Genomic DNA, 22,108 nt, shown 5'->3' on the forward strand with positions numbered 1-22,108 from the left:
AGGGGCTTGTCATAGGCATGCGTTAGTTACTTCTGAAGATGGGCAGCTTGGTGACTTTGGGGGGAGTAAAATAGTTTCTAACTGTGGCAGTGTCATCAGATACTCAGAAGTCTGCCTGGCATTTGTGGAGTCATTCTAAACCTTATGCTGTAGTAGTGTTCCTTGGGAGTCGGATAATAGGCTATAGCAGTCTGCTTAGTAATAATTTGGCAAGTTGGACTCTGCTACATTCAGAACCCATCTCTAGACTTTTAATTTTCAAGATATGTTACCTTTAAGAACTTTGGTAATTTATGAAGAATGGAGGGATTTTGCCTGGATGCAATATCAAAAGAGAAACCATCCATTATGAACATCATACGTATTGAGGCAATGCTGGACAGAAAGAGTATGAGCAGTCTCTCCACAGCCTCATATTAGCCACGATGTGCTTTGGAAGCCAGAGATGCAAAACTGGCTGCTGTTTCTTTCATTGTCTCTGGGGCTTCCTTTATCTGGAAACACTGAAAACACTTACAAAGAAAGGGGAAACAGATAAAGGAAGGACTGGAGACCACCTTGAATTAGGATCCCACCACCAGGAAGTAGGGTTAATGCATTTTCCACACTTGTGATTGAAAAGAATCCCTCAAGCTCATTGCTTGTAATTATTGTGGGATGCTGTTGCTGAGATGAGCACTGAGGGGCCGTCTGTCCCTGAGCCCCATGTCCATGTGATGGCTGCTCTCGGATAATGGCTGCTGCTGTGATTTGAAGAGACAAACACCCGTAATCCTTGCCTCTTAATTCTGGCTGGCCAAAATTGTTACTATTTTAATTTCCTTTTATTTATTTTTTTAATGTTTATTCATTTATTTTGAGAGCACACACAGGCACGTGAACAAGGAAAGGAAGAGAGAGAGAGACAGGGAGAGAGAGAGAGAGAGAGAGAGAGAGAGAGAGAGAGAGAGAATATCCCAGGCAGGCTCTGCACTGTCAGCATGGAGCCCTATCTGCAGCTCTGCCCCCCACGAACCGTGAGATCATGACCTGAGCTGAAATCAAGAGTCGGACGCTTAACTGACCGAGCCACCCAGGTGCCCCTAATTTCCTTTTAGAAGCCCCTCTTTGTAAGTGACTTCAGGCCACGTGGGGCCCACTTCCTGCTGGGCCTCCAGGTGTCCCCCCCGCCTTTGATTTCAGTTGCTTAGTTCACTTTATCATACAGCAGTGGTCTCGAGATGCCATCTGTTTTAGAACTGTTTCTAGAAGAAATGAACTCTAGAAATATTAAGCTGTATTTTAAAGCAGTGCTGATCAAATTCCAGAAAGGCTAGGAAGTGATTGAAAAGACATATTATGGATGAAAATTCTCTTAAGCCACAAATCAGCACTTGAATGCATTGGTCTGGTGTAGCCTTTTCTGTGAAGTTGACAGTTTTAACAAAATGCAGTGAACAGTTTTGGTAAATATTTCTTTTGGCTTGTGAAAGCTAAAGTTATCTTCAAAGGAAAAAAAAAAAAGCTGAGGTGTCCTTTTCTGTTTCTTTTGGTCAGATTAGAGAGATTTTTCACGACTATGCCCATCTTGTTTTGTGAGTCTCTTTGGGAATCTGTGCCTTGTGTACCTATTGTATAGGCAAGACAGAAGGGGTACTGGCTTGCGCCAGGGGTGAGCCAGTCGCATGGGGGTCCAGGGAGTGTTTCCCTCATCTTCTGTTCCTTTGGCCTTAGGACTGAGCTCACACCTCTTGCCCCATCCCTCACCCTTCGGCTAGCTCCCATCCCAGCAGCACTCTGCTCAGTATATTGCCTTTTAAAATCCTTTTCATTTTCTGCTTTGAGGTCGTCACTGTGAAACTTTCGTCGATGTGTGTCCACATATGCCTTGCCTGAATGGGGGGACTTGTGCTGTGGCCAGCAACATGCCCGATGGTTTCATTTGTCGTTGTCCCCCGGTAAGTGCCACATTGCCTATCGAAGGGGCCTGCTCTCTTTCACACAGTATGGACAAAGCTGAGATTAAACCTCGTTTTTCCAAGCTCCTTCTGGAACTTTCTTGGTGGGGAGATTTCTTAATTTTAGCTCCTTCACCAAAAAGTGCTGGGGTTTCCCGTGTAAAAGCTATTAAGAAACTCCCGGAAATAGTGAACTCCCTGATCTATGACTCAGTCTTCAGAAGCACTTAGAGAAATCCACAGGAAGTGGTGGAACGTTCCCATGAAAACAAGACTTGTGTCTCTGACCTCTGGGTCCTGTGCTGGGGGGTAGTCTTGCCCCCAGATTGGGGCAGAGTTGGTTGGGAATGCTGCTCCTTAGCAGGGACTATTTGGGAGCAAGCTGCCTATTACACTAGGAGGAAGCCTATTTTTAGCCGTTTGCTGTGCAAACTCTTTTGCCACTGCCAGAGGCTGAAACCCTCCCTAAAACAGAGATCACTATGTGTGAGGACAAACCAAAAGGAAACCTGTGCTGTCCCCTTGGCCTCACTGAACAGGAAGTATAGGAACAAAATGGCACGGATAGCCTGTGAGACTCCCCAGACTCCTGAAGTAACTTCTTCCACCATAAAGCCATTATATGAGTGGTCTAATGACGTTAAGGAAGGTGCTTATAGGTACAGTGCCACCTCAGTGCCCCCCCATGCCCAGTTGACTTATTTTCTAGAAGTGAGCTCTTAAAGTGAGAGAAGTCTTCACTCATCCCGTGGGACCTCTTGAAGAGGCCTCTTCCTAGGACGCGGTACAAGAGGCTACGTGGAGGGATCTTAGCCGTGTGCCTAGTCTTTATCTTTCTAGAGGTGGGGCAGAGAAGGGATTGGGAGGGAACACCGGGCCTGCTGTCCTTATCTGTTCACTAATCTCAACAGGGATTCTCCGGGGCAAGATGCCAGAGCAGCTGTGGACAAGTGAAGTGCAGGAGAGGGGAGCAGTGTGTGCACACGGCCTCAGGACCCCGCTGCTTCTGCCCCAACCCCCAGGACTGCGAGTCAGGCTGTGCCAGTAGCCCCTGCCAGCATGGGGGTAGCTGCTACCCTCAGCGCCAGCCTCCTTATTACTTCTGCCAGTGTTCTCCACCATTCTGGGGCAGCCACTGTGAGCTTTACACGGCCCCCACCAGCACCCCTCCTGCCACCTGTCTGAGCCAGTATTGTGCCGACAAAGCTCGGGACGGCGTCTGCGATGAGGCATGCAACAGCCATGCCTGCCAGTGGGATGGGGGTGACTGTTCCCTGACCATGGAGAACCCCTGGGCCAACTGCTCTTCCCCACTTCCCTGCTGGGATTACATCAACAACCAGTGTGATGAGCTGTGTAACACAGCCGAGTGCCTTTTTGACAACTTTGAATGCCAAGGGAACAGCAAGACGTGCAAGTAAGGGTCCAGGGGCCCCAGAAGCTGAGGGAGACTGTCACTAACACACCTCGGTTCCTCGTTCTTGCTCCTAACCACTCCAGGGCTTCAGCCCAAGCTGCCTCTGCTTTTCAGACTGGCGCCCCGAGGCCCTCTTCCGGGTGTCAGCCTTGCCCCGTCGCACGCTGCCCTGTGTTCTCCCTTGCTGACAGAGGTCCAGGAATGCTCATGCACAGCCACCCTCTCTCTGCCTCTCTCTGCCTTCTCACCTGCTGCTCTCACGACCTCCTAGGGGAAATAACTTTTGGAAGTGGTGTTACCCCACTCTCAGGCAGCCTCTCACATAACCTGCCTGCAGGATGGATGGAAAGGTCTGTACCTCTATCTGTTCACCCCATTCCTTTCCCTCAGACAGAGTTTCCCCTTTTAGACTTATGAGGAAGCATAAGCTAGACCAGGCCACTTAACCGTCCTCGTCGTCTCTGTGGCAGTTACAAGTTGCTTTATAATTTACATAGCAACGTTTCTTTTAGCAATCCCATTTAATTTAACCCCAGTGAACTCTCAACAACCTTAATGAGGTGTAGGTACTGTTAACAGGTCTTTCACAGGTGAGGAAACTGAGACCTGGGAGGTTAGAGAATGTGCCAGAGCACATACAGCTGTTGCTGACTCCCAAGCTCTTTGTTGAGCCAGTGTGGCAGGTGATACCAATGGCATAACCACTATCAAGGGGTGAGAGTGGGGAGGAGAGTGAGGATGAAATAGTTTGTGTATCATTTAGGTTTGGGGACTCGATTTCCTTTTCCCAGTATTTGAAAGAGGCTGTACAGTTTAAATCTGGTATCTTGTCTGGGACACACCTCTTCCCCACCTGCCTTCCAGAGCTAGGATTCAGTCTTGTTTGGGGAGGAAATGGGCCATATCGACAGGGTCCTCTGTGGAGCCCTGATGGCTCAGGGCTCTGTACCCGGTTCCTGGAGGCCCCTTTTATTTCCAAAAGCTCATTCTTACCGCAGCAGGGACAGCGGATTAAAAAAAAAAAAAAAAAAAAAGAGGAAGCATGCACCTGGTTAATTTGTTTCAGGCATGCAGCTTTGCTTACAAAGCTGACTTATGAAGACTACCAGGTGCCTGGGTGGCTGTAAGCCCGTGCAGCATAGCGAGCACAGTGTTGTTTCTCCTTTGGAGGGTGCTCACATTGAGTGGCATAGATGGGATATGTACTTTGTGCTGTCAGAATGGGAGACTCAATGAGGGGACCCAATCTGGGCTACAGAAGATAGGCGGGAAAAGCCACAGTAGTTCCAGGCAGAAAACCAAATAGCACTGCAGTCTATTCTGAGCCCTTCCCTTGTTCTCCTCCTCTTCTGCCTCCCCCTGCCTAGGTATGACAAATACTGTGCAGACCACTTCAAAGACAACCACTGTGACCAGGGATGCAACAGTGAGGAGTGTGGCTGGGATGGGTTGGACTGTGCTGCTGACCGGCCGGAGAACCTGGCGGAGGGGACCCTGGTTATAGTGGTGCTCATGCCCCCGGAGCAGCTTCTCCAGGATGCCCGCAGCTTTTTGCGGGCACTGGGCACCCTGCTCCGTACCAACCTGCAGATTAAACGGGACTCCCAGGGGGCATTCATGGTCTACCCCTATTATGGTGAGAAGTCGGCTGCCATGAAGAAGCAGAGGATGATACGCAGGTCCCTTCCTGGTGACCAAGAACAGGAGGTGGTTGGGTAGGTTTTTGGTTTCTGAACTTCTTAAAGTTTATAAAGCTAAGTACTCTGACACACAGAGGAAGTCATAACTGAACCTATAAGAATGCAGAGCTCAGGCAAGTAGAACAGCCACCAAGTACAGTAAATCCGTGATGCCAGTACGTATGTTTAAGGTTAAGGTTTTCCTTGGGCTTGGTATCCTGAAAGGCGGGCTGGAGCAAGCAGAAGGCGGGATGTCAGGACGGCCTCCTCAGATGCCAGAATGTGTAACCTTTTGCCAGGGTTGCCTCAAATCCCTTTACTCCTGACCATTCTTTTTATGTTAATCATTGCATTCTGTTCAAGGCCATGCATTTATAACAGAAGGCTCTCTGTAATAATCTTGAATTGTTCTGTCATTGCACCCCACTATTTGTTGCTGTATCCCACAAGTTTCAACTGTATAGCTACCTCAGATGCAGATGCAGAGACCATGGAGAATAGGGACCCGCTTTACCCAGTGTCCTCCCTTTGACTTGGGTTGCCTAAGTCAGAAGGCGCAAACTCAGCCAGACCAAGGAAGGTGAGACATAGTCCGGTGGGAACTCGTATTTAGGATCTAATTTCTGAGATCTTTTGATGGCCCCATCACAGAGATAGGAGAGCCCAGTGCTGATGTGAGGAAGGAAGGCTCATGCAGTCCTTTCTAACTTCACTTGCTTGACTGGCACCCTGTTTTACTCACCATTTCCCCTTGGCATCCTACAGCTCTAAGGTGTTTCTGGAAATTGACAACCGCCAATGTGTTCAAGATTCAGACCAGTGTTTCAAGAACACGGATGCAGCAGCAGCTCTTCTGGCCTCTCACGCCATCCAGGGGACCTTATCCTACCCTCTTGTGTCCGTCGTCAGTGAGTAGCACTGGTGTTAAAGGAAGAGTTTGGGGCAGGAGAGACGTCACTTGGGGCCAGTGAGAAAAGGGCACACTTTTCAGTGTGCAGCTCTGTTTTTCAGTGCCAGTGAGGTCAATCAGTCAATGCCCTCTAAATGAATTTTATGCTAAGATTGAGAGGTTTATTCAGCACATTCCCTGTCTCCTTGTACTTCCAGGTGAATCTCTGACTCCAAAAGGTACCCAGCTTCTCTATCTACTTGCTGTTGCCGTTGTCATTATCCTGTTTATTATCTTGCTGGGAGTTATCATGGCGAAACGAAAGCGTAAGCATGGCTCCCTCTGGCTGCCTGAAGGTTTCACCCTTCGCCGAGACTCCAGCAATCACAAGCGCCGTGAGCCAGTGGGACAGGATGCCGTGGGGCTGAAGTAAGACAGTTTGCCAACAAGCCACTATTCACAGTAGTAATAGCAGGGATAGAGGAGAAAGGAAATCTTGTTGCATTATGATTTTAAATTTCAAGCTCTGGCCACACCACATTGTCACACCTAACCATGATTCTGAGTGCCTGCTGAGCGACTATGAACTAACAGAGTCTGGATGCTTCTATTCTGTATATATTAAAGCAGTGGTGCTTGGCTTATGTGTTGAGGCACCCTTTTGTTGTAAGCTCTTGATCCACAGGAAAGGAAAAGATGTTTACTCGGGCAGTGGGATGGAAAATACTGCCCATCCTTTGTGGGCCAAGGCTCCTGAAAGTCTTTGAGGATAGCCATGGAAAAAGTATTGAAAACCACTATATGAGTTTATGACATAACCTCTGCTCTTGTTTTTCCCCTTCATAATCTTGTCCTATCAGAAATCTCTCAGTGCAAGTCTCAGAGGCTAACCTAATTGGTTCTGGAACAAGTGAACATTGGGTTGATGATGAAGGGCCCCAGCCAAAGAAAGCCAAGGTAAGCTGGCCATGGTAGATCCACTATTATCAGCCACTATCTGGTCACATCAAATTTCTGTCCTTTGCTATCTAGAGTGTCCTGAATGGGTGAAAAGGGTGATAGTCTTTATGTGCTGCCCAGGCAATGACTACCCCAAGTTGTCATGAAAGGCAAGAATCATTAGGTCATTGATGGCCTTGGGTTACCTCCATATGTGCTTCAGTAAGAACTCTTTAGAGGCACCTGGGTGGCTCAGTCAGTTAAGCATCTGACTCTTGATTTCAGCTCAGGTCATGATCTCATGGAGTTTGAGCCCCACATTGGGCTCTATGCTGGTGGTGTGGAGTCTGCTTGGGAATCTCTCTCTCACTTTCTCTCTGCCCTTGCCCCATTTGCACGCGCTCTCTCTCTCTCTCTCTCTCTCTCTCAATAAAAAAATAAATAAACCTAAAAAAATAACTCTTTATTAAAAATAATAAAACAAACATGATTCCTTCCTTAAGAATCATGCTGATGGTAGCTGAATAAGGAATGATGTGTGTAAGTAGCAGTTTCCTTTATGACTAGCTCTCCCCCTTATCTTCTCTGGATACTCCCCCTTCAGGAAGGAAGAAAGCCAATGACCATTGAGTTTGGAGGTTCTGCATCTTGAGCGCAGGAAACTAGAACCATAAAGTAAGAGGTAGATTGGGCTGAAGCTGATGTGAAAAGGGAGACAGTCCATCCATAGCTATACATGGCTGGGATATGCATATATCCATGAGTATTCTAAAGCAGCTTGAGGGGATGAATGCTTGAGGAATATAGACATGCAGTACAGCATGATGGTTTAGAACATTGCTTAGTTACAATCAGAACTGGATTCAAGTCCAAAACTCTGCTACTTAGTAGCTGGAAAACTTAACCTCTTTGTACCTCATTATCCTTATCTGTAAAATAGGGAGTTGTTTCAAAGATTAAATATATATGTGTGAAGCATCTTACCCATTTTCTATCATGTAGTAAATATTCAATAAAAGGTAGCTGCCTTTTAAATTATAGTAATAGTTATTGCCCAGCAAATATTTTCTTGGGTGTTTGCTATGTGCTGGGCATTGTATTAAGTACAGGGAGGTGGTATTGAACAAGGCTTGTTTCCTGTTCTCATGAACCTTACCTTCTCGTGGTAGAGACTGTTACATAGTGCCTTGTGAGCACTTAACACAGAGTCAGTTAAATAGAGGTAAGCAGAGGGTATTTTTGAACCCACAAGAGGAATTAAAGTCCCGTTGTATTTGAATGGTAGGTAGGAGTTAGTCAGACAAAGAATTGGGAAAAGATACGGCAGGCACAGGGGACAATCCAGGCAGAAGTCCAGAAGCAAGGAAATGGTGTTTTGGGGATCTGTATCTAGATAGCGTATTTGGTAGATGAAATAGATGGTATATTAAGGCTGAAGCCTGGAGTTTGGAATGGGGAGGTCGGGAGAGTGGTACAGATGGCACAGGAGAGGGTGACAGGAATCACATCCGGCAGCAGCAGGAAGGCAGTGTGGATGACACCCTGGCAGGTAGAATAGGAGGAGACTACAACTGCCTCCTTGTCCGCAGCTCCTAATGGTGGGCCAGGTCAACAGAGCCTTGTTTTCTTGTCAGGCTGAAGATGAGGCTTTGCTCTCAGAAGAAGATGATGCCATTGATCGACGTCCATGGACACAGCAGCACCTTGAGGCTGCAGATATCCGCAGGACGCCATCGCTGGCACTCACTCCTCCACAGGCGGAGCAGGAGGTGGATGTGTTGGACGTGAATGTCCGTGGCCCAGGTCAGCACACACCCACTTTCCAAACCTGCCCTGCCTGCCCTTGGTTCTGTGATGTGCCTCGGTGATCTGCCCCCTGCCAGTTGTACAGACTAAATTAGCATGAGGAAATGAACACTTAGGGAATACAGACATGCAGAACATGTAAACTTCTGTAAGAAGAGGGAAGGATTTTATATTGCCTCACCTACAGCATGCTTGGGAATAGATAGGCTGATTACATGGGAAAGAGTTTAGTGGGATAGAGAAATAATATCCCAAAGCAGAAGGATAGAAAATTACTTTAATTGATACCTTAGTGCATATTATTGTTAATACTGGATATTTTTAAATGTTGCCCAATTTAAAATAACATAGCACTTAGGAACTCAAACAGGAAGGCTTGTTTAACTTAGAGAAGAGCCCTAGCTTAAAAACACTCTTATTTTCCCATAAAGGGCATTATCAGGGGAAAAACAGGTGGCAAATGTAAAACGAATTGCCCATTACCACAAGAAGCTCAGAGGGTTTTTTCCCCATAAGAATAACTTTATTCAAACAGAACGCTTCCAGCCATTGGGTTCATTGAACATTAATGTCCTTCTCCTCCTTAAATATTTTTTGGAAAATTCCATTCTTATAGATGGGTGCACCCCACTGATGCTGGCTTCCCTCCGAGGAGGCAGCTCAGATATGAGTGATGAAGATGAAGATGGAGAGGACTCTTCTGCCAACATCATCACAGACTTGGTCTACCAGGGTGCCAGCCTGCAGGCCCAGACAGACCGGACTGGTGAGATGGCTCTGCACCTTGCAGCGCGCTACTCAAGGGCTGATGCTGCCAAGCGTCTCCTGGATGCAGGTGCAGACGCCAACGCCCAGGACAACATGGGCCGCTGCCCTCTCCATGCTGCAGTGGCAGCTGATGCCCAGGGGGTCTTCCAGGTAAAGAACAGAGCTGATTCCCTATAGATCTATAATGGTTTCTCTTTGCTAAGGCACTTAATACCCAATTATGCTCATTCAGTAGTTCTCTGAGAAAATAGGGCGGATGGTGGATCTGGTGGATCCAAGATGGTGGAGTCCTGCTTGTCGGATGCGAAAGCAGGAAAAAAGCAGCAGAAAACTGACCTAACCAGAACAGCCAGATAGCGATAGAGCTTACAGCAGATCCCACCAGTTTCCTGATTCTTCATCACTGTTCATTTTGATGTGCCAAAATGCCTCCCAAATGAATAGATCAGACGGCAGTGATACCTGTTATGAAGTTTTTGACTAGTATCAGCTTCTCCCTGTAGATTTATCTGGCCATATGGGCTCCCAGCTGTTCCTTGGTGGTTTCTTTGACATGAATTCACTGTGTATTCCTTTTATTTTACCCTTGTGAGGAAACTGGAAGCATTCTGATTAATCTTAAACTCTATACACCATAACTGAGGTTATGATATTTTCCCACTTACTCCTTTCTTTAGAAAGCAGAAGACATCACTCTCCATGAGATGGCGTCCCCTAGCACCCTTTGTTCCTTCATTCACTCATGCGTTCATTCAGCATTTATTGATTGAGGATGATAGAATCATGGACACAAAGACAACAAGCATTCCCTGCCCTCCAGGAACTTACAGCATTGCCTCAGCTCTGATGCTCTTGTTTCTTCTTTTAACTTCATTATTTTCTTTTATCTAGTTGACTATCTTTTCTGTACTTTCTCATCTTGTAGATTCTGATCCGCAACCGAGTAACTGATCTGGACGCCAGGATGAACGATGGCACTACACCACTGATCCTGGCCGCCCGCCTGGCTGTGGAGGGAATGGTGGCAGAACTGATCAACTGCCAAGCAGATGTGAATGCAGTAGACGACCATGGTAGGGCCGAGAGGCAGGGAGCCAGATTCTCGCCTGCAAAGCATGCCTCTAAGGGGGAAAGTCATTATGTGATCTTTAAAGAACCATCTCAGATTTGAATCCAATGAAGATTCTATCATTCATTTATTCTTCTTTCAACATTTTAAGTCCAGAGAACTAAGCCAGTGGGAAGTCCATAGGCGAAGATAGGAAGGGATTTTTAGTGAGGGTTTTTGGAACCCAAAGCCAGTCTATGAAAGGCTTGCCTCTGTAGGTTCCACTCTGGATATGAGGACTAGTGAGCTTGTCCTCACTAGGGAGGGATTATGAGCAACATCTTAAATAGACATTCTGGTGTGATAAGTAGATAGATTATTGTCCTCAGTATGGGATTCTACCATGTGGAGGACGTGGGTACCCTAGACAAATGATCTTTTTACCTACATGTCTTTCTAATGCTAGGCAGCCTGTATTAAAGTATTTCTAGAACAGGAAAAGGAAGATAATACTTTGGTTTTTTTCCACAGGCTGTCACTGACAACTGGCTTGCTTCTCTCTGGGAAGTTCAAGGTTTCCTTATATAAGTCATGATGCTTCCTTATACTGGGAAGAGGACATGTTCCTCTACTCTGTCTGCTTATAAAAATGTTTCTCCCTGCAGGAAAATCCGCTCTTCACTGGGCAGCTGCTGTCAATAACGTGGAGGCAACCCTTTTGCTGTTGAAAAACGGGGCCAACCGAGACATGCAAGACAACAAGGTACAGTCTGGGCAGACCTAGCAGTGCCTCAGATTACGAAGCCTTCCCTTTTCTCCTATAGCTCTTCTTGTGATGAGTATAGACAAAGAGGGAGGCAGCGTGGACAACAGCTGGATCCAAAGAGTTTGAGGGGAAGGTATTGGGTTATGCAGGGATGTGTCAGGAGGTGAGTCCTCTGCCTACGCAGTACTCAGTCTGGATCAGGCTGTCCTGTAAATAACTTCAGTGTAGCCTTTTCTGCCTTTCTCTTTGACATCGTCCTTTCTCCTGTTCTCTGTTCTCTTCATGCTCACTTGCTTTTCTCTTGTTCTTGTTCATTTTCTTTGTTGTGGCTCTTGTTTTCTGTTCTTGGACACCATGGTATTTTCCTGGTTGCTTTTCTTCCTCTGGGTTTTGGGTCATACTTCTCTTCTCTTGTGTATTTCCTCTTTTCTCTAATTTTAATTCTTTCTTAAACATGTTTTGTTTCCTAGTGCTTCTGCTTCCCCTTATTTTTCTGCTTTAGGTTCTTGCCCTCCTACTTCTCTTATTTCTAAGAAGTCCTTTTCCTCTTAGAACCCTATTTTGATAAGCTCAGTGCTCTTTTAAGCAAATCTCTGGCTCAGGAGAATGCTTTATTTCACATATTCCCAACTAAGGAGACATCACCCTCAGTGGGGCAAAATTGACTGTTGAGGAAGGGTAGAATGATCTTACTCTTTTTATGTATAAAACTACAGATATATGGGGCACCTGGGTGGTTCGATCAGGTAAGCGTCCCAACTCTTGGTTTCAGCTCAGGTCATGAACTCACCGTTCATGAGTTTGAGCACTACGTTGAGCTCCATGCTGACAGCACACAGCCTGCTTGGGATTCTCTGTCTCCCTCTCTCTCTGCCCTCCCCCCCACCCAATCTTTCAAAAGAAATAAATACATTTTTATTTATTTATATTTTTTTAAATTTTCTCTTTTACATTTATTTATTTTTGAGAGACAGAGAGACAGAGCACTAGTCGGGGAGGGATAGAGAGAGGAAGACACAGAATCCTAAGCAGGCTTCAGGCTCTGAGCTGTCAGCACAGAGCCCGACGCAGGGCCCAAACTCATAAACCGTGAGATCATGACCTGAGCCGAAGTCAGACACTTAACTGACTGACCCACTCAGGCGCCCCATAAAAAAATTTTTTTTTTAAGCTACAGATATACATTCAGTACCTAGGTAGATAGACATTTTATCTGTGCTAGTAAAATTTCATATGGGGAGGCAGTTAGGGAAATAATGTCTAAGGGGTTGATAATAACAAAAAGTTTGAGAAACACTGACGTATGATCAAGGGTGTTACTAATTTTCATGTGCTATGTGGGTCTTTTCTGTAGGAAGAGACACCTCTGTTTCTTGCTGCCCGTGAGGGAAGCTATGAAGCAGCCAAGATCCTGTTAGACCATTTTGCCAATCGGGATATCACAGACCACATGGATCGTCTTCCCCGGGATGTGGCTCGGGACCGCATGCACCATGACATCGTGCGCCTCCTAGACGAGTACAATGTGACACCGAGCCCTCCAGGCACTGTGCTGACTTCGGCCCTCTCACCTGTCATCTGTGGGCCCAACAGATCTTTCCTCAGCCTAAAGCACACCCCAATGGGCAAGAAGCCTAGACGGCCCAATACCAAGAGTGCCATGCCCACTAGCCTCCCTAACCTTGCCAAGGAGGCCAAGGATGCCAAGGGTAATAGGAGGAAGAAGTCTCTGAGTGACAAGGGTCAGCTGTCTGAGAGTTCAGTGACTTTATCCCCAGTTGATTCCTTAGAGTCTCCTCACACATATGTTTCTGACACCACATCCTCTCCAATGATTACATCCCCTGGAATCTTACAGGCCTCACCCAACCCTATGTTGGCCACTGCTGCACCCCCTGCCCCAGTCCATGCACAGCATGCACTGTCTTTCTCTAACCTGCATGAAATGCAGCCTTTGGCTCACGGGGCCAACCCTGTGCTTCCCTCAGTGAGCCAGCTGCTATCCCACCACCACATTGTTCCCCCAGGCAGTAGCAGTACGGGGAGCTTGGGTAGGCTCCATCCAGTCACTGTTCCAGCAGATTGGATGAACCGCATGGAGATGAATGAGACCCAGTACAATGAGATGTTTAGTATGGTTCTGGCTCCAGCTGAGGGCACGCACCCTGGCATAGCTCCCCAGAGCAGACCACCTGAAGGGAAGCATATAACTACCCCTCGGGAGCCCTTGCCCCCCATTGTGACTTTCCAGCTAATCCCCAAAGGCAGTATTTCCCAACCAGCAGGGACTCCCCAGCCTCAGTCCAACTGCCCCCCACCTGTTACAGGCCCTGTGCCCACCATGTACCAGATTCCAGAAATGGCTCGTTTGCCTAATATGGCTTTTCCCACTGCCATGATGCCCCAGCAGGATGGGCAGGTTGCTCAGACCATTCTCCCAGCCTATCATCCTTTCCCAGCCTCTGTGGGCAAGTATCCCACACCACCTTCACAGCATAGTTATGCTTCCTCAAATGCTGCTGAGCGAACACCCAGTCACAGTGGTCACCTCCAGGGTGAGCATCCCTACCTGACACCATCCCCAGAGTCTCCTGACCAGTGGTCAAGTTCATCACCCCACTCTGCTTCTGACTGGTCAGATGTGACCACCAGCCCTACCCCTGGGGGTGCTGGAGGAGGTCAACGGGGACCTGGAACACACATGTCTGAGCCACCGCGCAGCAACATGCAGGTGTATGCATGAAAGAGTCTGCCTCCAGTGTAGGGACAGAACTGCCTATTGTAAATGCTGCTGAGGAACAAATGAAGGTCATCCGGGAGAGAAATGAAGAAATCTCTGGAATCAGCTTCTGGAAGCAGGAGGAAGAAGATGCTTTTATCTTTTAGATAATGCAAGAAGCAATTTTGTCAGCTTCACTGGGTATCTGCAGGATTTGGGGTGTGAGGAACATGGTTCCTTTCAGTCTCTTACCCATCAAGCCAAGTTTGTGGAAACTCAAGATGAATACAAGACTTGGGGCCACGTTTACTCTTTTCTCTTTGGAGAAAAGAATGGATGCCTGTTGTAGCCCAGACATTCTTGCAGCCTGGACTGCATTTTAAGCCCTGGGGGCTTCTGCCATATCCATGAGAAGATTTTACGTACAGTCCTGTTGGGAATTGTACCTTGGAATTCTGCCCAAGTTGACTTATCTCATCTTCTCTTACTTGGAAATTCTTCTGACTTCATTGGGTGCTTTAATTTTTGCACCTCTCTGTGGTTGTACTCCCCCCACACCCCCAGCATGGTATAGGGCAACGTGCTTTTAATCATTCCTGCTCTGAAAAGCAATTTCAGCCTCCTTTCCCCTCTTCTCCCAGTGTCCCCAGGAATATCACAGGGTTTGCTTCAGTCATGGTTCTCAGCATACACCTTTCAAGTATGTTTCTTTAGAAAACGGATTCATTGCAGTCTCCTACATAATGTCATTCCTAGAAGAGGAAGGGGAGCAAGACATTTTTCTTTGAACCCATTTTGGAGACAGAAGTCCTTTTCAAGAGACTGCACCTTAGTTCTCTTGCCTGCATGCAGGGCTTTACGTAAACCTTACCAGGAAGAAGGATGAGAATTGGTTGTTTTCCCATTTGTGGGCCTAGTCAGTGGGAAGTTTCATCATTGGCAGTGCAGGTACTATGAGCCCCTTGAAACAAATAAACAAACAAACAAGAAACAGACAAAGATGTGGAATGTTGGAATGACCAAGAGATAAGCTAACTCATGTGAGAAGTGGTTATCCACTAACAAGTCCCTTTCCTTCTCTCCCAGCATTCCATTGACGGCCTGTGCAAAACACATTTGTTCCCAGATCTCAGAACCCCTGGCCTACTTCACTCACTCATCCAGCAGGGAAAGCTAGCCTTAGTTGTTGAGACTTTCCTTCCATAGAAGAAAATGTCTCAAACGATGCTTCCTCGCCACTCAGAGCTGAACTCTGTTTGGGTCGAGGGACCCCGTGCCAGCCGGGTTCCTTTTGCAGAGGAATTGCAGTCTCTGCTTCCTGAGGCTGTTTCTGACCGCAGGCCTGCTCACCAGCCCTTCACTGTGCGTGCAGTCTGAGTTATCAGTGCACCCAAGTAGGTTCTCACCGAACGCATGGATTTTTCTGTGTTCAAGTGCAGGAAATAGAAAGCTAACCTAGTTTTCTGGGATCCAAGCCAGCCCTGTACAAAGGTTGGAACTATGAGGCAGCCTTTGCTATTTTTTGCTACCATTCCTTTTGTTTTGAGGCAGTCGTGGCGTTCCCTTTTAGGCAACTAACATAGAAACTTACTGGGGACATTTTCCTTTCCCAGAGTTGCCTTGTAGATAATGATGGACAATTAAAGACTGTCTTTGTCATTCTCATGCTCAGATTATGGTTCTATTTTACTTGAGTCGGCTCTCTGTATTTGTGGTCTTGGCACCTTCTGTGACACTCTGTCAAGGGCAGAAGCATTCTAGTCAACACTAGAAATAGGAGGAATATCGTTTTCTTCCTCTTGTCCCTGAGTCATCCAATAGTGGATCCTGTGGCCACACTGTCGTCTCTGCCCGGTGCTGTGATGTCATGACACCTGGGAAATTAGTTCTGCTGGGGCATTTTGTAGATAATAACCAGTGAATTGCCTACTCTGTTTGAATGGTAGTCTTCATTCCTGCCTTGGCTAGGAGTACCCGTCAGAGCATTCCACTTAACGTGATTTATCTGTTTGTGGCCCCGTATGGAACCCCTGAGTGTCTGTTAGCATGGCAGTCTACAAATTTTTTTTTTTAGTCCTGCCCAAGCTCATCAACAGAAATAATTAGTACTGCCCCAGCAAACTGTATTCTCTCACGTGGCAACTCTTACCAGCCCTTTCATAGCAGGTAACGTTTTATCTTCTGAAGAGTGACTCTCTGTCCTTGGGCCCATTTGTTAATTCACAGATGGGGAGAACCTGTGTGGGCCACTGTGGACCTCACCACGTCTGCCCCTGTCATCCTGTTTCATCCCCACTTCCTGAAAGTATCAGCCTCTGACCCAACAGCTTGGATCCTCTATTGCCTCCTCCTTCCCCAACCACAATTTAGGCCTAACTTGCTTCTTTTTCCTTCTTGGGATCCTTTGGGTTTTGGGAAAGGGAATGTGAAAGCTGCCATTACAGACTACGGGCTTCAGTGATGAGGAGGAAAACACTGCCTTTCAAGCATTTATCAATCCCTTAGATTTTAAGAACCCTTCAGTTGTATAGTACCTAATAAAAGTGAAGGTGAGATGGAGAATCACTTTCTTATTTGGGTTCTGAATTAGAGACTAAGTTTTATAGGACACGTCTTTTATGCCATGTATAGGTCACCCTCTCCCCAATTCTGGTTTGTTTTTATTTTTATAAATTTTTCTTTTGACTCCTCTTCTGTCTGCCTTTGGGGATAGATTCTTCTGTTTGTTTCTTCTGTTTTGTGTTAAGCATCATTTTCTGACTTACATGATGGTGAGGGAGAGAAACGTGTAAAAGAGAGTTAAAGACTTTGATGTAAGCAGTCAGCCATGATGCTCAAGCCTGCTATGCCATCTTATTACGTTCGCTGGTACACAGTTCTGGCACAGAAAAGAACCAAAGGTATAATATTTTGTGGGCAGGCAGTTTGGATTTTAACCAACACATTGAATGTATGATGACTATTTGAGAGAACACAACTATATGACCTGACGCTCCCACTTGTAACTGGTACTACGGCTCCTTCCTTGTGTACATTTCTCTCAAAAGTGATACTATATGTTTGTATGAGAAACCCAGTAACCAGAAAAATGACTGCATATTCCTAACTATACATAGTAAGGAAAATGCAAACTGTTTTTACTTTTCAAATTTTCATTCTAAAGTAGTTAAGATGAAATTTATATGAAAGCATTTTTATCACAAAATAAAAAAAGATTACATGTCAAGCTCTGTGACATTGCAGTTTTTATTTTCCATTCCAGCGTCCCTGGTCTTGCAGTGACCTCCTTTGTGATGTCATGATAGGCTGAGAATGAAATAATTTTCTCTTCATTCTGAATCCCACAAAGCCAAGCACTAGGCTTCTTTTTTTCATTCTCCCAAGCAGATTGCAAATAAATGCTTTTGAGGAAAAACTTCTGTCAAATAGGAAGCACCACAAGACAATCACTTTTCTGTGCACTAGTTAGTGGCAAACAGACACTGAGGACAAGGTACCTTCCAGTGGGAATGGGGAGTGTTTGCTAAGGCCAGAATTGAAAAGTGGGATGTAACTGATAATATTGATAGTGCTGTTACCTAAACCATGAGTTTTCAATATTATTCCCCAAATTAAATTTGTATAGAACTTTGTTGCAGGGAGTATGGCCGGAGTCGCAAAAGATGAGTCCACAAACAAAATGCAGTTAAGTGAAGGTCCTCATACTTGAGTCAGAATGAGGCCCTGACTCCAGAATGAAGCTTCTTTTTATTAGGATAATTGCTAAAGACTATGTGCATAAAGTCAGCTGAGCAAGTGTGTTAATCAATCTAATGGTTTAGCTTTTCAAGGTTGAATTTCGAGTTAATTGGTTTCTGTAACACTACGAAGGGTCAGGTGTGAAGGAGGATCCAGCCCTGGACTATGTTAATGGCTCTAGGTGTCCCTTACCAGCCGCAGCCTCATTCAGCTGTGTAAACATGTCCTAAGGCCTTGCACCTTCTCCAGCCCTTCCCTTTTGAAGTCTCTTCCTTGGATGCTTCTCTCCTGCATCTCCCACAGAACTTTATACAATTCTAAAGTAGTATTTTGCCTATAAATATGTTACCAAGTTCCTTTATACATTTACTTGTGAAAGTCCATCAGGGAGACGTTTGAACACAAATATTTGACATTGGTGATGCTTATGTCATGACCAGTCTTGTGTCAACTTCAGCATTGAGTTTATTTCCATATTCTGTTAGTTTTGCAGAAACTTTTTTTTTTTTTTTAGTTTATTTCTTTTTGAGAGAGAGAGGGAGAGGGAGACACAGAATCCAAAGCAGTCTCCAGGCTCTGACCTGTCAGCACAGAGCCCAAGGCAAGGCCCAACCTCATGAACCGCGAGATCATGACCTGAGCTGAAGTCAGATGCTTAACGGACAGCCACCCAGGCACCCCTGCTTTGCAGAAACTTTGAATCATACATATATAATTCTAAATGGTAGAAATACTTGCTTAAATGACTGGAAATCTTAGGATATGCTTCAATTGAATAGATGAAGGAGTTTTATTCAAAATCTGCACAAATATATTTTAACACAACTGACAGCACATATTGGTTAGCCTGACAGCTTTCTAATTTCATATAAAACACATTTGAGTCTTCATGTTAGGCTTTGTAATGGCACAACAGGAAAATGAATTTGAGAGCTAAGGAATGATTTGCCTAAGTCTGGTCCTCTGCAGGCTGGCATCTCAGAGCTGGACTGGCCTCTTCAGACTATTTAGGAGCTAACTTGCTGGAAACCTGCTTTCTGGATCTGAGCTGCAGGCCACTAGCTTGCTCTCCACATCCTACCACTGCAATCGCAAGCCTAAAAACCTCACCCTTGATTGTGGCGGGGGGATCCGGGGCTCTCCCAACTATGATCTCCAAAGAGGGAGGGCAGGGCTGGAGGCCAAGGCCTGCCACATCACACAGCTGGGACAGTAGACTTGGACACCAGGCCACAGTCAGGCCAGGGGTGAGACTGGGACTTCCCTCAGTCCCACAGCTAAGAAGCCTCATAGCCCAAGGAGAGGGGGCTGAGTTCCCCTTTCAGAGCATGATGAATACAACAACCATCCTTAATGCCTGCACACAGTCCAGGATGTGATGGGCAATGGGAGAACTGAGCTCCTTTACTGCCTCTGCTTCTGCAAGCTCTCCCAATACGCACTGCCCTGGGCCAGCAGGGCTCGATCTCCTCATCTGCCTGACGGTATTTTAAAAATGAAATGACCCCTTTCACGAAGATGGCGCCGAAGGTGAAAAAGGAAGCCCCTGCCCCTCCCAAAGCCAAAGCCAAAGCTTTGAAGGCCAAGAAAGTAGTGCTGAAAGGCGTCCATAGTCATAAAAAAAAAAGATCTGCACGTCACCTACATTCCGACAGCCCAAGGTACTGCATCTCCGAAGGCAGCCCAAATATCCTCAAAAGAGTGCCTCTCGGAGAAACAAGCTTGACCACTATGCCATCATCAAGTTCCCCCTGACTGCAGAGTCAGCCATGAAGAGAACAGAAGACAACAACACACTTGGGTTCATTGTGGATGCCAAGGCCAATAAGCACCAGATCAAACAGGCTGTGAAGAAGCTCTATGACATTGACATGGCCAAGGTCAACACTCTGATCAGGCCCGATGGAGGAAAGAAAGCATATGTTTGATTGGCTCCCGACTATGATGCTTTGGATGTTGCCAACAAAATTGGGATCATCTAAACTGAGTCCAGCTGGCTAAATCTAAATATAAAAGTTTTCACCATAAAAAAATAAAAAATCATAAATAAAAATAAACATGAAATGTGAATCAGGTGCTTGCAAAAGCCCTGAAGAGGGAGAGGGTGTATGTGAAGTATGTGAGTAGGTGAGGAAGTGTAGGCATATGAATGTGTGTGAAACAGAGAAAATACAACTTTTCTTTCTTTGCCTTAGGCTTAGCAAAACACGTCGAGAACAATGACAGCAGTCAAATCTGCCTGCCAAGTAGGAGCAAACTCAAATGAGGATAACTCAAGAGGGGCTTATTTACAAAAGGACTACTGAGGAAGTGTGCATGTGTGAGGTGTAGGGGAACTCTAAGGAGCGGTGCAGAAAGCACTGGCTAGTCCCAGCAGAGCTATGACTGCTGGATACAAAGGGATGAGACCAGAGGAGGCTACCAGAACCTGGAAAGAGTGTAGAGCAAGTTACCTCAAGAAGAGCTATGCTTCAGTTAGGGAGTCAGTGAGCCCCAAAGCTCCTTGACAACAAGGACGCCAGGGAATGAGTACTCTGACCTCATTCCCCACCCCATTTCTGCCCAGACTTCCTTCCTCCCTTCCTTCCTTCCTTCCCTCCTTCCTTCCTCCCTTCCTTCTTCCCTCCCTCCCTTCCTTCCTTCCTTCCTTCCTCCCTCCCTCCCTCCCTCCCTCCTTCCCTCCCTTCCTTCCTCCTTTCCTTCCTACCTTCCTTTCTTTCCTCCCTCCCTCCCTTCCTTACTTCCTTCTTTCCTTTCCTCCTTCCCTCCCTCCCTTCCTTTCCTTCCTCCCTCCCTTCCTTCATTTCCCCCTTCCCTCCTTTCCTTCATCCCTTCCTTCCTTTCCTCCCTCCCTCCCTTCCTTCCTTCTTTCCTTTCCTCCTTCCTCCCTCCCTTCCTTCCTTCATTTCCTCCTTCCCTCCCTTCCTTCATCCCTTCCTTCATTTCCTCCCTCCCTTCCTTACCTCCCTCCCTCCCTCTCTCCTTTCCTTCCCTCCTTCCTCCCTCCCTCCCTCCCTCGCTCCCTTCCTTCCTTCCTTTTTTCTCCTTCCTTCTTCTTCCTCCTTCCTTCCTTCTTTCCTTCCTTCCTTCTTTCCTTCCTTCCCTCTTTCCTTCTTTCCCTCCTTCCTTCTTTCCCTTCTTCCCTCCTTTCTTCCCTCCTTCCTTCTTTCCTTCCTTTCTTCCCTCCTTCCTTCCTTCCCTCCTTCCTCCCTCTCCCTCTTTCAAGAGTGCACAGTGGGGTGGGGGCAGAGAGAGAGAGAGAGAGCGAGCAAGCCCTAAGGGGCTCCATGCCCAGCACAGAGCCTGACCCAGGGCTCAATTCCATGACTGTGAGATTACAGCCTGAACCAAAAACAAGAATTGGACACCCAACTGACTGAGCCACCCAGGTGCCCCACCACCCAGACTTTCTATCTGCTGGAGCCAAATGGAAGTCTGAAAATACAGGAGGCTGTTGAATTTGATCCATTGATACATGTCAGCTTTCTGGGGTGGGGAAGTTGGTAGAGAAAGGAAGAGAGTACCTGCAGGTGTGAACACATCCTTATCCAAAACATTCTCTCTACAGCTCTAACGTTTCTAAGAAAGTTCTACTGGCAGCCTGCAATTGATGTGTCAAGGCAGGAAACACAGAGTAAAAGGAATTATGTATTGGTAATCCTGACTTAATTTATTTTCCTGATCTACTGGTGTGTTTCTTCACCACCTTGGCTTTGAGCACCCAAAATTAAGACGAGCATCAGCAGTAGGATGGACAAATTATGGTACCTCCTTTCAATGGAATACTACACAGAAATTTTTAAAAAGAAAACCATGCAACAATATGGAGAATTGTTGCTGACATAATGTTGAGGAAATTAAGCCAGACAAAAGAATACATTCTGTATGATTCCATTATAGAATTTCACGAAAAATAAACCAGTGGCAAATGGGGATCAGAAGAGTGAATATTTTTCTGGGAGAAGGGTCTTGACTGAGAAGAGGGCAAGAAAAATCTTTCTGGAGTCTTAAAACATCTTGACTTGGGTGGTGATCACATGAACGTATACATATGTAAAATTCTGTTTAGAATATGCTTAAGATTTGTGCATTTTACTTAGGTAAATTGTACTTCAATAAAATGTATAATAACTGACAGAAATGTATAAACACCTAATATAAAAGTTATAGCATATAATTATATATAATTTTATATTATAAAATGTTAATTTTTATATTTGTTTCAGATGCTTAAAGATGACAAGATACATATAGCAAAGACTCCTGTATTTCCCTTTCCTTTCACTCCCCTCCCTTTCTTCCCTCCTTCCCTCCTTCCTTTCCCAGTTACTTGTTTTCATAACTTTGGTTCATGGGGATTATTTTATTCTTAAAAACATTATTTGCAATACTTAACCCACGA

The 22,108-nt window shown here is 46.0% G+C and overlaps 1 protein-coding gene and 1 pseudogene across 1 annotated transcript in view; both read left to right on the top strand.

Moving 5' to 3' along the window:
- The window catches only part of NOTCH2 (notch receptor 2), a 164,058-nt gene extending 146,864 nt beyond the window's left edge, over positions 1-17,194 (top strand). Inside the window, exons 24-34 of the mRNA XM_060621722.3 lie at positions 1,825-1,937; positions 2,849-3,354; positions 4,722-5,069; positions 5,799-5,941; positions 6,141-6,351; positions 6,783-6,879; positions 8,496-8,664; positions 9,284-9,585; positions 10,361-10,508; positions 11,149-11,246; positions 12,604-17,194. Coding sequence (XP_060477705.1) covers positions 1,825-1,937; positions 2,849-3,354; positions 4,722-5,069; positions 5,799-5,941; positions 6,141-6,351; positions 6,783-6,879; positions 8,496-8,664; positions 9,284-9,585; positions 10,361-10,508; positions 11,149-11,246; positions 12,604-13,992 — 3,524 coding nt within the window. The 3' untranslated portion in view covers positions 13,993-17,194. The remainder of the gene's footprint in view (positions 1-1,824; positions 1,938-2,848; positions 3,355-4,721; positions 5,070-5,798; positions 5,942-6,140; positions 6,352-6,782; positions 6,880-8,495; positions 8,665-9,283; positions 9,586-10,360; positions 10,509-11,148; positions 11,247-12,603) is intronic.
- A 121-nt stretch (positions 17,195-17,315) lies between these two features.
- On the top strand, positions 17,316-20,692 carry LOC132671196 (large ribosomal subunit protein uL23 pseudogene; annotated as a pseudogene).
- Positions 20,693-22,108: the final 1,416 nt, after the last annotated feature.

The sequence above is a fragment of the Panthera onca genome, chromosome C1 (genome assembly GCF_046562875.1).
Source record: "Panthera onca isolate mPanOnc1 chromosome C1, mPanOnc1 haplotype 2, whole genome shotgun sequence".
NCBI lineage: Eukaryota > Metazoa > Chordata > Mammalia > Carnivora > Felidae > Panthera > Panthera onca.